The sequence below is a fragment of the Chelonia mydas genome, chromosome 1, assembly GCF_015237465.2.
Source record: "Chelonia mydas isolate rCheMyd1 chromosome 1, rCheMyd1.pri.v2, whole genome shotgun sequence".
NCBI lineage: Eukaryota > Metazoa > Chordata > Testudines > Cheloniidae > Chelonia > Chelonia mydas.
Window position 1 is genome coordinate 38,574,981 of NC_057849.1, and position 14,435 is coordinate 38,589,415.

Consider the following 14,435-nt stretch of genomic DNA (forward strand, 5'->3'; position numbering starts at 1 on the left):
CTTCAAAAAGGTACAGGGAGAATAGAATCTCAAATCCTGCACACAGAGCAGGGAGTTACACAGGCTTTTATACATCCTTTCTTCAGCATACTTATCCAATAGCAAGCTGCCCTAAGTATCCATATAGCCAGCCAATCCAGTTACCAGCTAGTGCCCTTGTTTTTTGTATCACTTGTTAAACTATACATAAAGCTGCTTTATTCAGCATTTTTCTTCCATATCTGCCCTGTTTGGCCTTGTTTAGTTTCAGGCAGTCTGACTCTGCAACATATTGTTGCAGATCCTCAGCATACCTGCTGTGAGCGCCTCCAGGCGGCGGGGCCAAGGACACTTGGGCCTAGTACACAGAGCTGCTGCGAGTGCCCCCAGGCGGGAGGTGGGGGCCAAGGACACCTGGGCCTAGTGCGAGGGGGCTTCATCGACACTCGTGGTCTTCCATCCCCTCGAGTTATCTAGTGGCCATGCCCCAGTGTCCTCGACACTGGGGTTGCACAGATATAACTATTTGGAATTGAGTAAACAATTCAGTTGATGCGGCAAAGAGTCCTGTGGCACCTTATAGACTAACAGACGTATTGGAGCGTAAGCTTTCGTGGATGAATACCCACTTCATCGGATGCATGTAGTGGATGCATCCGACGAAGTGAGTATTCACCCACAAAAGCTTACACTCCAATACGTCTATTAGTCTATAAGGTGCCACAGGACTCTTTGCTGCTTTTACAGATCCAGACTAACATGGCTACCCCTCTAATTCAGTTGATGTACTTCTGAAGCCAGACCATCAGATGTCATGTAAGCAGTGAATGAGGTTCCTCCGTTCCTGTCTGTCCTGGGCCACTCTTTGCATATCCTCTGTTGGAAGTGGCGTTCAACGAAGGGATTTCGTCAGTTAGCCTGTGTCTGAAATAAAATAGCTCTAACTTTTATGGAAAAAAGGGAAATTCAGGATCTAATACTCTTCCCTCTCTCTATCATTCATGATGACAAAACACAAAACTTAGCTGTTATTCCTTATTTCTTATGTTGGTGCGGTCAGCACTGTACAAGATGTAGCAGGAAATACTTTCTTTGTCATGAAGAGTGACAAACTTAATTATTTCCTGGGATTTTTGTGCTAAAAACTTTTGGTAATGTTTAGTGTTTTATTGGTGCTTCTTTAAAATTGGTAGACTACCATAAAGCTCTAAAATTCTTCTGCCAATCACATTATATGCTTTAGTAATAGTTAACAAGGATGTGCTTTTATTTTTCAGCTCAGAAGATAAAGTAACTGTCCACTTCATAAACCGTGATGGTGACAAACTAACAGCTGAAGGGAAAGTTGGGGACTCGCTGCTAGATGTTGTTGTTGATAAGAATCTAGACATAGATGGATTTGGTAAGTAAAATCACTTGAATACTGTACTTAATTTTTTAAAGTATAAATGACCAATTTTTTCATTTGCATGGGATGTGTCTAAAAACATAATTATCTTCTTTGGAAACTTCAGAATTTGTCTAACTTTTTTCTTTTTCTGTCTGGGGCTGCATAGAATATTTAGCATTTATTTAATATACAACATAACTTTTTGGAAAACGGAAACATTTGCTTTGAAGTTTTTAAAAATTTACACGAGATCTCTGCAGACAGATCTCAAAATGGAATTTTAAACAACATTAGCTATAGAACTTTCTCTGAAGGGGATGCACTCCATCTGACTGCTCTCTTCTAATAACAAGTAGTTTTTGCCATGAAAATTTTCACTCCTATGTCTTTCAAGCAATCTGTTTGGAGCCCGAGTCTTTCTCTGTTTTGCCCACTGTAGAGATGCTACACAGATAGCTACTGCCATTAGGAGATTAACTATTCCTACAGGTGCAAAATCTGTAGAACTGGCATATTCCCATCAATGGCAAGTTCCTTCTGCCTCTACTGTCACTTTAACTCCTCTTCATCTGTTGTAGGACTATCTGTAACACCCATCACTGTTGAATGTAAGTGCTGAGAGGAGGAACCAGCTAAGGCCATCTGCAGATATGGGCACACAGTTTAGCTTCTGTGCACAGGGATGGAGGGAAACCCTTTTACTCATCCCAGTTCAGTTATTTCAACTTCATCCTATTAAACTCTGCCTTCAAGGAAACCATATCTATTTTTTAGAGGGGTTGGGGCGGAGGGGATAAAAAACCTCCTTTCCCTTCCTCCCAAGAGAAGTGTGGTCAGGAGTATTTCCCCTTTTCCACAGAGTTTCATTAAGGGAACCAGAGTCCCTATTCCCCTCTGTCTCTCCCAGTCTGTTTCACAAATGCTCTGAGTAGTCTTCTAGGTACCTGTTTTTGCAGGGAGAGAACTCTCACACTTCTGTTGGCTTCTCCCTCTCCTTGTCTTTCCCAGTTTGTTCAGGACGTGGAATAAGCAGTCTCCACCTGTTAGACTGGGGTGCCAACTGGTTCCTCCAGATGAGTGCTTCCACAGAATGAAACTTATCTCCTCTGCCCCCTTCCCCCCGCCCCACTAGAAAAAGCCAGATTGCTCACCATGTAGGATTTAGAAGTTGCCTCTTCCATTTGTTATTTGTTTGGGGCAGAGTCTAAGGATCAGATAATCCCTTGAAAGGGGCTGTTGAAATTTAGGGAGAATTTTTCACGAGACCAGGAAGATCAGTGATATGAAGTTGGGGCGGGGGGCAACACACAATGTCAGATATTTGCTCCTGAAAAAGTGTCAGTGAATCTTGAGCCATTCTGGCATGACTTAGCACAGAGGTGACTTCAGTAGAAAAAATTTATTCCGCTCTTGGAAAAGGTGTGTATCCCAAAAGAATCTTGCAACAGACTCTAAAGCAGAGATTCTCAAATTGTGTTCTGCGGACCACCAGTGGTCCGCAAGCTCCATTCAGGTGGTCTGCAGATAGTTCCCTCTAAGATGAGTGTCTGAGCGGCTGCACAGAAGAGAATGAAGGGCCACGCACCTAATTAGTGGAGCCATGCCTGCGCGGCTCCACTGATTAGGTGCCTGGACCCTGGAGAAGACGCACATGTAAGGTGAGATAGTGGCCTTGGGGGGAACAGGGGGTAGGTGGGAGGGGGAAGTGGGGGTGAGAAAAGTGGGTGGGAGGAATTTGGGACGTGCAGGGCTGCGGTGGCCAGAGAAAGAGGCAACTTTCCCCAGCTCCAGGGCTGCAGCTGCCAGGGAGAGACAGCCCTCCTTCCCAGCCTCAGCTCTGTGGCTGCTGTGGCTGGGGAGAGAGGGCACATCCATCACATTAGAAAGGTAAGCTTTTATTTGTAGAACCAAAAAAGTTTATTAAGGTTTTTTTTTATATAGCACTTTTATCTAAAGCGCTTTACAATAGTTAGCTAACAGTACAAGCAACATTTGGAAAAATCATTAAGTGGTCTGTGAGACCCTCGGCAATTTTCAAGTGGTCCGTGGAAAAAAAGTTTGAGAACCACTGCTCTAAAGTCACAAGGGGCCATCGTGGTGATCTGTTCTGACCTCTGGCACGTTGTAGGCCACAAATTCACCCACCTGCTCCTGTTATAGACCCATAAACTTTGGAAGAATTACTGAAATCCTCAAATCTTGATTTAAAGATTTCAAGTTATGGAGAATCCACCATTTACTCTAGTTCAAGCCAGCCAGTGATGCATGCCCCTTGCTGCAGAGGAAGGGGCAAAAAACAATACCTCTGGATCTCTGCCAATCTGACCTGGGGAGAATTTCTTCCCAATCCCAAATACGGTGATCAGTTGGACCTAGACCATGTGGATAAGACCCACCAGCCAGACACTTGGGAAAGAATTCTCTGTAGAAACTCAGAGCTCTCCCCATTTAGCATCCCATCTCTGGCTGTTGGAGATATTTGCTAATAGCAGTCGCAGATGGGCCATATGCCATTGTAGGCAACTTCATCATACCGTCCTTTCCATAAAGTTATTGATAGTCTTGAAACAAGTTAGGGTTTTTTTGCCCCAATGCTCTTCTTGGACGGCTGTTCCAGAACTTCACAGAAACCTTAATCTAATTTAAAGCCTAAACTTGTTGATGGACAGTTTAAATCAACTTGTTCTTGTGCCAACATTGTCCCTTAACTTAAATAACTCCCCTCCCTCCCTAGCGTTTGTTCCTCTGATGTATGTATATACAGCAATCTTATCTTCCACCGTTCTTCATTTGGTTAGGCTAAACAACCAAAGCTCCTTAAGCTTCCTTTTGTAAGGCAGGTTCTCCATTCCTCTGATCATTCTATTAGTCCTTCTCTGCACCTGTTTCAGTTTGAATTCTTCTTTCTTAAACATTGGAGACCAGAATTGTGCTCAATATTCCAGATAAGGTCTCATCGATGCCTTGTACAATGGTAATGACACTTCCCCAACTCCTGGAGGAGTTGGAGTATTTCAGAATTCAGGATTTGATTTGACTTCATAATTTTGGCCTCTGCTTGATCCAGAGGCAGTCTTGGAATTGTTCTTTATGAATAGTAAAGCACCAAGCTCCTTTATGATGCTGTGGAAGTATTACTAATCCGTTACATTAGCCACCAGCCAGTATTGCTTTTTGAGTCACAGAAGTAGGAATAAATAGTCAACAATAACGGAGGCAGTGTCAATAAATCTGCTCTGTTAATGTACTAAAGTAGCAGTTTAGGTTTCATTTCAGAGATGCAGTACTTAACTATGGTTGGGGTGAGTTTGATGGCAGATGTAAGAGGAAACTAAGTTGTCACATTTTTTCCTTCTCCCTCAGCCAATTGTACTGGAGAATTTCACCTGTGTGTCTCTTGTACAAAAAATAAAATGTGATTGTAGACTAAAATATCCAAGCCGTTGAAGTAACATCTCTTAGCTTTTCCATATTTTTCAGGAAATGCTATATATTTTCATTTCATTTACTGAACTAAAACTTTTCTCTTTCATAAAATATCCATTTTACAATATTCAGAATGTAATATTCTGTAATTCCTAGATAAGAATCTTATCTATTGTTTTCCTGTTGTCTAATCATCTTGCAAAGTTTAGGTACATATTGCTTAGTCTGTATATGCAATAGTACATCAAGTCACTGGCCAAAAGCGAGTAATTTAGGACCTCATCTAGTGCTCACTGAAGTCTGTGGGAAGATTCTCCTTGATTTCAGTGGAACTGGATTGGGTCTTTGGCAAATAAATCGTAATTTTACTAAGTATCATGTGGAGATCCAAATTAATGGTTTCCAATTTTTATAATAGCATCCAAAAGCCCATATCAGATTGGGGCCTTGTTATACTGGGCACTGTATAAACTAAATAAGAGCTGGTCCTTGCACTGAAGGCCTCACAGTCTGACCCCAAACTGCAAGGTTGTCTATGTACGCAAACCACTGAGCTCCACTGAAGGCAATAGAGCTCTGCATGGCCAGGGATCTGCCCAGACAAATCAACTTTCCGGATTGGGGCTTGAGACTAGAGCTAGAATAAACAAAAGGAGGGAGTGGGAGAAGATGGATATGAGTGACTGAGATAGGAATACAGTAATTAGAGAGGAACAAAATAGAGTTAACTAGACTAGTGAGGTGCACAATTTGCAGGATTCAGTCTTGTTTAAAAAGCGTGTAAATAAACATATTGGTGATGTCAGTAATCCGAAAACTCCTTGGTACACTTGTAGAACCTCTGTTCAGGTCAATAGAAACTGCATACATATTGGAGAAGAATAGACTCCTAACATGATCATTTAAAACTAAAATGATTGGCTTAGTTAAATTTGTAACACATTCCAAAATATTATAGTTATTCTATTAAGAATTATAAATACCATCTAATACCTTAAATACCACAGCATATAGGTCTGTGGCTACTCTGCTTGTATTCTATATAAAAATATCCCTTGTTAATCTTGAAGCAAAAAGTGGTGGTCTGTAGGTTAAGAAGCCAAAATAAATATGTGAGCAAATTAAACTGGGGTGGGGTGTGGGGCGGGGGGGAGAATCACAATCTGGCTGTGTGAGGCTACCCTACATAATGTTTAAAGAAATTCTGTTTTATTAAAACAATCCTATGTATCGAAGTACTTGGTCTTGTAAAACCTTTGCTAGGAGTGCAGTTTGGTCACTAGGGGGCAATCCAGATGCAGCAATCGTGCTATAGGGATACTTAACTATAACCACCTCACTTAATACTACTTGTTTAACAAAATTAATTATTTAAATGGAATGGTCAGTGTAATGAGATTACATAATCTCAACTGAAAATTTATTTCCTCTATTTGTGTGGCTAATTTAAATAACTTGTTTGGCTGGCCAGCCAAACAATTTTTAGTATTATTTCCTAACTGTGAAGTCAAATAGTATCTAGAGGCATAATGCTACTTTTTACAGAATGGAAAATCTGTTCTATTTAATCATTCTTCCCAACAGCATTTTAGTTTTGATGGGTAATTGCTCTGTGGTGCCTTCTAGACCCTGGGTGATTCTTCAAGTACGTGTCAGTGTGGATCTCGCTCTGAATGCACCTCATGTGCGCCACAGCTAGATTGGAATATTTCGTACTGCAGTGTCCACTGCAGTCATATGTGGCTTGTGCCATCTATGCTCCAATGCGAGGACAAAGGTAAGAGCAGCCACGATCCTCTTAGTTTCCTCTTACTGCCAATAGCAGCAAGATGGAATGTAGCAAGTGTCTGACCAGGTATTCTTTTGAGAGCTTCAAAACTTGCATTTTTCACAAATTTGAGAAGAACTTTGTTTTCTACCCTTCTTTTAATTGGACATTGTCCCCTGTACAAGTTGAGACACCTGGTATCAACCGCAACATGTCATGACAGACTCTAAGCTGTTGGGTTCAAACCCTGCTCATCCCCCTTACTAACAAATGTAGTGGATGCTTGTTCTGCTTGGGAGAAAGCCACATCCCAAATAGGTATTCTCTGTGCTTGTCTTTCTCTGCAAGGACTTGCTAGTCCAGAAACTCTTGGCTCAAGCTACATCTTTTAGAGCAGGTTGTGTGAGTCACTTCTGACCCAGAGGAAATGTTAACCACCAGATAGAGCCAAACATCTAATCAGCCAGCACTCCTTTAAGTGGACACCATATTCCCGGATCTAGAGAGAAAAAGGTATCAGAGAAAGTACTGGCAGCCTCTGAGCCAACAGTGGCAGTTCTGGCACCTGTGCCCCTGACACCAGAGGGCAACTTTGAGAGATGAGGCCAGATGGAGTATAAGCTTGGCTCCAGGTACCACGCAGGACAGTCCTGCCAGGAGGACTCTAAGCATTAGTCATCCAGAGACACATCCTCCCTGGCTTGCAGTTTTGAACATGCACCGTGCAGGGAAGAAGACCGTGTGCCAACCCGGGTACTGATATTGGTGACTGTACCCATCAAGGGCCTGAGATGCATCTGTTACAGGTCTGGGCAAGTGCCTCAGTTTGGCCCCTCATCAGAGTACTGTGAGGGGATCCAACAACTGAATCCTTGGGTATTTTAAGCTTTTGGAGTCTGAACAGGAACCAAGCATTGTCCCCATCTTGAGGTGTCTAGGCATGCTTTCAGGGTGCAGATTGTTTGGCACTTTTCCCTCCTGAGAGTTGCAACCACTTGCTACAGCTTCCCAGCCCCTAGAGCAGGGGTGGGCAAACTTTTGGACCAAGAGCCACATCAGGGCGCAAACCTGTATGGAGGGTCAGGTAGAGAAGGCTGTGCCTCCCCAAACAGGCTGGCCCCTGCCCCCGTGACTGCCCCATCCAACCCTCCCCTCCTCCCCCCTGCTCCTTGTCCCCTGACTGCCCCCTCCCAGGACCCCCCCACCCCAATGGGACCTCACTCCCTGTCTCCTGCCCGCCCCCAGAACCTCTGCCCTGTCCAGCCGCCCTCTGTTCCCCGTCCCCTGACCGCCCCTCCGCCCCATCCAACGGCCCCCTGCCCTTATCCCAACCACCCGGTCGCCTTACCATGCCACTCTGAGCGGCATGTCTGGCAGCCACGCCGCCCAGCCAGAGCTAGACACGCTACCGCTCTGCCCGGCAGGAGCACGCAGCCCAGAGCACTGCCCACATGGCTGCGGGAGAGGGGGAACAGCAGGGGAGGAGCCGGGGACTAGCCTCCCCGGCCAGGAGCTCAGGGGCCAGGCAGGACAGTCCCGCAGGTCGGATGTGGCCCACCTCTGCCCTAGAGTCAGTGCTGACTCCCAGACTCTTCCCATAGCTTAAACACATCCTTCCACAGAACTCCAGCATATGGTGGTGGAAGTCCACAGTTTACTACTTGAAGGGGCATATGAATAGTGTAACACATGAAACATGCTAACACTTTGCACAAGATTCTACAACACTATTCTTTCTTTAATAGCATGAGAAATAAAGAGATCTGTACAAAAATAATAAATCCAATACACATTTCCCTGGACCCTACCTCAGTATTGTCATAGCTTCAGAGTATTTTTTGGGCGGGGTCAGTCTCATCTGGGGCTGTCCAGTGTCCTACACGGGCAGTGCCTGACACGGGTTCTGAAACATAGAGCCTCTCTCCGACATATTCTTTTCTTTCCTTGGCTGGTCTGTTCCCTTGTGGGTCCCAGTCTTCCCTCCTGAGTCTGTTTATAACCTCCTGCTTTGTCACCCCCATCTCTTTGTCCTTCTTGGGGAATTTCCATTCTTTCTGCTATCTCCTCCCTGCAGATAAGTTGGAGAGAACTGTTTGCCCCAGATACTGATAGGTCCTTAACAATTGGCTATTATCCCAGGCCTGGGAGTTGTGCTAAAATATTTTTCTGCAGTGGTGGATACACAAAGACAGAGGTCATATATGACACAGCAGTTTTCATGGTAACAACTGCATAATTTCATCTGATCAAACACAATTCATAAGTTGTAGATCGGTTTATCAAATCATAATGTTGCTGTAAAGGAGCCAGATACATCATCTACACCAGAATCTGCAGCTGGCACTGAGGCTGTATCACTCTCCAACCCCCTGTTTGAGGAAGGATACGTCTCACCAATTTTACCACATTGGATAGGGATCCCTTTTCTCTACCTTTTGGAGAGCATCCCCAGGGAGGGTTCCAGGGACCCCCATTTCAGGCCCCACCTCAAGTGAGACTGGGGCACCATCTGCAACCTGACCCAGTATCCTTACAGCACACCTTCTTGGCCATTTTGGCCTGATTGCAAACTATCATCATGTAAGTTCTGGAGCAGATCTTGCTTTCCAGCAGCATAGTTAGCCAGCCCATCCACACCAAAGCTTGACGTCAGCCTCCAGGAGCAGGCAACAGAGGGACAGCAGAAACCTCCATCAACACTGTCACTAGATGAAATGGAGGCAGTGCTGTTGGCTCCAGTACCAACAGCTGATCACTTCCAGGCATACCAGGATCTCCAGTTCTAAATCCAAGGCCCTTGGCCACCTCCTTCCTTTGGTAATGTTTGCCCCAATGTTGGCCGTCCCACTATGTCCATCTTCTCCATCTCCCACAACTGTCCCTGCCACCATCTCCTCTCCCTCATGCCACCATTCCTAACCCCACACCTCTCTCCCCTCCCTCACCATCCACGCCGCTGTTTCTGGAACACCGATTTCATCTCTTTTAAACCAGGCATCCATGGCTTCTTCATGTCTCATACGAATAATAATAATAATAAACACTGAAACAATGGTGATACAAGTTAAGTCCCGCAAGCTATTTGGCATACTGAGTTCTATGAACCCTGGCATGATTGCCCTGCTGATCAACAAGGGATCCTGTCACCTGTCTTTGTCCCTGTGTACTGCATACTTGAGCCAGTGAAGGCACTGCGTCAGGCCCGGCCACTCTGTTTGGCACATGTAAACAAATGGAAAAAGTTACCAGCTCCTTCCAGAGGGTTTTAAACACTTCTGTGCTGGCTTAAATCCAGAGTCTCTGGTGTTGGCAGTACAAGGTGCTCCACGAAGGGCACCCTGAAATAAAAAAAGATTTAAAAAACTGGATATCTTCAGGCGCAAGGCACATTCCTCCACTTTGTTGCAGATCTGCATTGCAACCTATCAGGCCCTGTTTGCAACATACAACTACTTCATCTAGGAAAGAGTCACTCCCTTTCAGTTCCTCCCTATTCTCCTGTGGAATTGTGGATAGAAAGATTACAAAGAAGGGTCAGATGGTGGCCAGAGCAGTGTTACAAACAGCCAAGGATGCATATGATGCTGCCTCATGGGCCATGGTTACAGCCATCAAAATTAGAAGATCCTCATTGCTGCTAGCATCAGGCATCTCAAAAGAGGTCAAGCCACCATAGAGGACTTGCCCTTTGAAGGGATGGAGCTCTTTAGAAGCAGAACAGATGAAGTGCTCCATTCACTAAAAGCCTCTCAGTCCATTCTACATTCCTTGGGAATCTACACAAATGTAAAAGCCAAATAAAACCCAATTTCAGCAGAGGACACGGTCCTACTCCCAGTGTTTACAGCCCATGTACCTGAGAGGAAGAGGCCCCAGTACTCCAGGAGACCCCATTTCTTTTGTGCTCCTTTGGTCACAAAGGAGGTGACAGGTTTGGTAGGAATGTTGAGAGCCATTTTAGCACTTACCACCACCTTGCCCCCTTCCACCAGACTTGGACTACTATCACAGCTGACAAGCAGCTGGTGGATATCCTCATCCAGGGCTACCCCATTCATTTCCATCCTCTTCTCACAAGCTCATCACAAAAAGAAGTGGCCTGCTCATTGCTTCCTCTAGGTGCCACAGAGGAAGTACCTCAGGAATATAGGGGAAGAGGCTGCTACTCCTGGTATTTCCTTATCCCAAAGAAGAAAGTGTCTTTGTCCTATATCTAAGACATGGGTAGGACTGAACAAATACATATGCTACCTCTGATTCAGGAGGGTAATTATCTCTTCAGGCTCAAGACTGATTCATTCTTGTTGACTTACAGGATGCATATTTCCACATATCTCTCCACCAGAGAGAGGTACACAAGGAAGTACCTCGTATTCACAGTGGGGCCAGAGGAAGTACCTCATATTTACAGTGTGGCCAAATCATATCTCTACAAGGTACTGCAATGTAGATTCTCCATGGCTCTGAGTCTTCACAGAATTCTTAGCAATAGTGGTGGCCCACATGAGCAGTAGGGGCATTCTTATGTATCCTTTTCTGGATGGTTGGGTGATCAGAGGCAGATCCCAGCAGGAGACAGTGGCAAGTCTAGAATATGCGCTCGTGCACACACGCTCTGTTAGCCCAACTAGCCCTGCTGGTGAACTATCAAAATATCTTCTCATATCCCATCACAGACGATAGCGTTCATAGGAACTATGATTGAGTCTTCAGGTCTGAAAGCGTGTATCTGCCTGAGGACAGATTCCTGCTAGTGCAATTACTATTACTTGAGATAAAATCAAACCAGACCATGATGGTACAGACTTCCTTAGGGTGTTAGGCTATATGTCGGCATTTATGTATGTAACGTCACTTACCAGACTCCACCTCCTGCTCCTTCAAATCTGGCTCAGGTCAGTCTACTCCCTGGAGAAAGATGAATAAGAAGGTCTTAGTGCCACCACATGTGATTGAAGAGCTGAGATGGTAGCTAGAACCCAAAAATATACGAGGAGGTGTACCGTTCTCTGCCCCTTCCTTTATAAAGACATTAATTGTGGATGTATCACACAGGCTGGGGAGCCCACCTGATTCAATGCAAGGGACCTGGTCCCCCAGAAGACATTGGACTTCACAAAAATGTCCTGGAACTCAAAGCATCAGGGTAGTGTGTATGGCATTCCCAAGTGTCCTTTGAAATTCCCTGGTGTAGATCCTGACAGATAACACATCTGTGATGCACTACATAAAAAAGCAAGGAGGAGCCTGCTCATCATCCCTCTGACTGGAAGTCATCAAGCTGTGAAACATGGTGCCGCTGATATGGGATTACCCCAAGGGTCGTCTCTTGGAAGTCAACAACAATTTGGTGGACTTCTTGAGCAGAAAATCTGTTACCAATCATAAAGGGTCACTTGTGAACCATCACAGAGCTGATTAATTCCATTGTTGGGGGGAAGGAGGGAATTCCTGTGAAAGACCAGTTTAGCACTGAAGAGAATATCAAGAATCTGAACCTTTCTTCCAGAGGGGGTAGGAGGAGTCCAGAAGATTATCATTGGAAAACCTTCCTTCTGTAATGGAGTCAAGACCTCCTATATGCCTTTCCAACAATCTTCCCAGGGCACTATTCATAGTTAAACCACACAGAGCCACAATCCTCCTCATAGCTCCCCTACTCATTCCCAGCAGTTTTGGCTGACAGACCTGCTCCGGTATTCATTCAGCTCCTAGACTGCCTGGACTTGATTTCACAGCACCATAGTCAGATAATCCATCCAGACCTGAAATTGTAGCATGTGGCCGCATGGATTTTTGTCTGGAGTACCATGGATGGGGACTGTTCTTGGCAAGTCCAGGAGATGCTGATACAATGTGGAAAGACATTACCAGAGGGACTTAATTATCAAAATGGGTTTTGCTTTGAGGGCCACGACAATATTGGTGTTGGAAGCATTCTGGTTACTAGGCTTATTCTTTGGGCTGGTGGGCACTGAGTGAATTTTTCAAGCCCTTTATATATTTGAAATAAGATATAAATATCACACATTTTTAAGTCGTTTAAGTAACATTCACATTCCTGTGATAGGGTACTACTTATTCTTTAGCCCTGCCTTATAGTTCAGTTTCTTCTTTTCACACTGGATGCATAAATTCAACAAAACTACAGTAAATATATTTGTACATATGGCTTGTGATGTCTGAGGAAAAAGTGGATGGATCAAGTAATGCTCTCTATGCTGCCTAATAAGACTTCTGATTTAACACAAGAATTTGTTGGAAATAAATAGCATGTTGTATCTTGGCACTTTAACTTTTCTTATTACTCAGTGGTTGACTTTTATTAACAAGTAGTTCATTGTTTAGTAAGGTATTCTACTGAAATTGTGCTATAATGCAGTGGCAGATGTAGTCTCCCAATTCAGTGGGTGAATGAAAGCAAGAGAGGCCCCGCTCTGCATCCAGACCTGGCTGCTCAGAGGAGGGAGAGGCAGTGAGTGCAGTTGAACCCATGAACCTCTGCAAGAATATAAAACTCAGGTTTCAGAGTAGCAGCCGTGTTAGTCTGTATTCGGAAAAAGAAAAGGAGTACTTGTGGCACCTTAGAGACTAACAAATTTATTTGAGCATGAGCCGTAGCTCAAGAAAGCTTATGCTCAAATAAATTTGTTAGTCTCTAAGGTGGCACAAGTACTCCTTTTCTTTTTATATAAAACTCAGTATTTCTATTAAACTTTTGTCTGTCTTGCAGGTGCATGTGAAGGAACATTGGCCTGCTCCACTTGCCACTTAATCTTTGAAGATCACATATTTGAGAAATTAGATGCAATTACTGATGAGGAGATGGACATGCTGGACCTAGCCTATGGACTGACAGAAACGTAAGGCACAGACTTTTCAAGTATGCCAGCGGGCTGAAAGAAAGGGATGGAGAAAGGGGCAGGAAAGAATTAAATGTCGCTAGAATAACTCAATCAAATGAGAATAAATAGTTGGGATCTATTACATAGAAAGGAATAGTAGGTTAGATTTTCTTGGTTAGCTGAAGTTTACTACATAGGTGGCACCTGTGCCAAACTAAAGAGTGTTTGCCAGTCCTCAGTAGTATCCTTTCAGTGTCCAGATGATCTTGCACAGAGCTATCATGTAGCTCAGTATAAACAAAGCATCCTACTAGTAGTTCTGCTACTGCTCTCCTGTTTATATTCTTTCTTCTGCTTTTCTGGACCATATTAACTTTGTCTGTAGAGGTTCTGAACAACACCGGGTTGCCATTTTGGAACAGGTAATTAGCAGCCATCTATAAAAGCAAAAGCAAAAAATATATGATTGTTGTTTAGTTTTAAGCAAGTTTCTTTGTCTGCCGAAAACCTTTTCCTGTTAACCTTTTCTAGCGTTAGTCTGTTATAGCATTCAGGTGAACACAGACAAGCACTCTTTAATACAGTGCTTCAAAAAGCCCAAGGAAGTTTTAAAAAAAAGTCTTGTGCTCAACATATGGGGTTCAGTCACTCACCCACACCGAGGAATTATGTACTACCCATTGAGGGAGACAACTACCCCTTAAAGAGCTATTCTAGAGAAGCTGCAAATCAACTCCTCTCCCCCTACCTCCATATATGTGGAGCCCAGCAGGCATACAAATTTAAATCCGCGGATATGAATCGGTATCGGCGGAGCTGCAGGGCTCTCCCAGGATCCGCAACAGTGAAAGGAGCAGAACATGGGGCCACGACCAGTGCCCCATGCCAGCAGCTGTAGCACCCCAGTCCCGCCCACTGGGACGGGCACCAGGCTCGCTGGCAGCTGTCCCTGATCGCACTGTTGTGTTCAAGTGGCACTCGTGCCCCCAGACAGGAGACGCAGACAACTATGTGGAAGGGACAGGGT

The 14,435-nt window shown here is 44.4% G+C and overlaps 1 protein-coding gene across 2 annotated transcripts in view; it reads left to right on the forward strand.

The window, feature by feature from the left end:
- Positions 1 to 14,435, forward strand: part of FDX1 (ferredoxin 1) — a 48,759-nt gene that overhangs the window by 22,775 nt on the left and 11,549 nt on the right. For both annotated transcript variants that reach the window (XM_037890492.2, XM_037890497.2), the window contains 2 exons: positions 1,257 to 1,381; positions 13,297 to 13,426. In XM_037890492.2, coding sequence (XP_037746420.1) covers positions 1,257 to 1,381; positions 13,297 to 13,426 — 255 coding nt within the window. The remainder of the gene's footprint in view (positions 1 to 1,256; positions 1,382 to 13,296; positions 13,427 to 14,435) is intronic.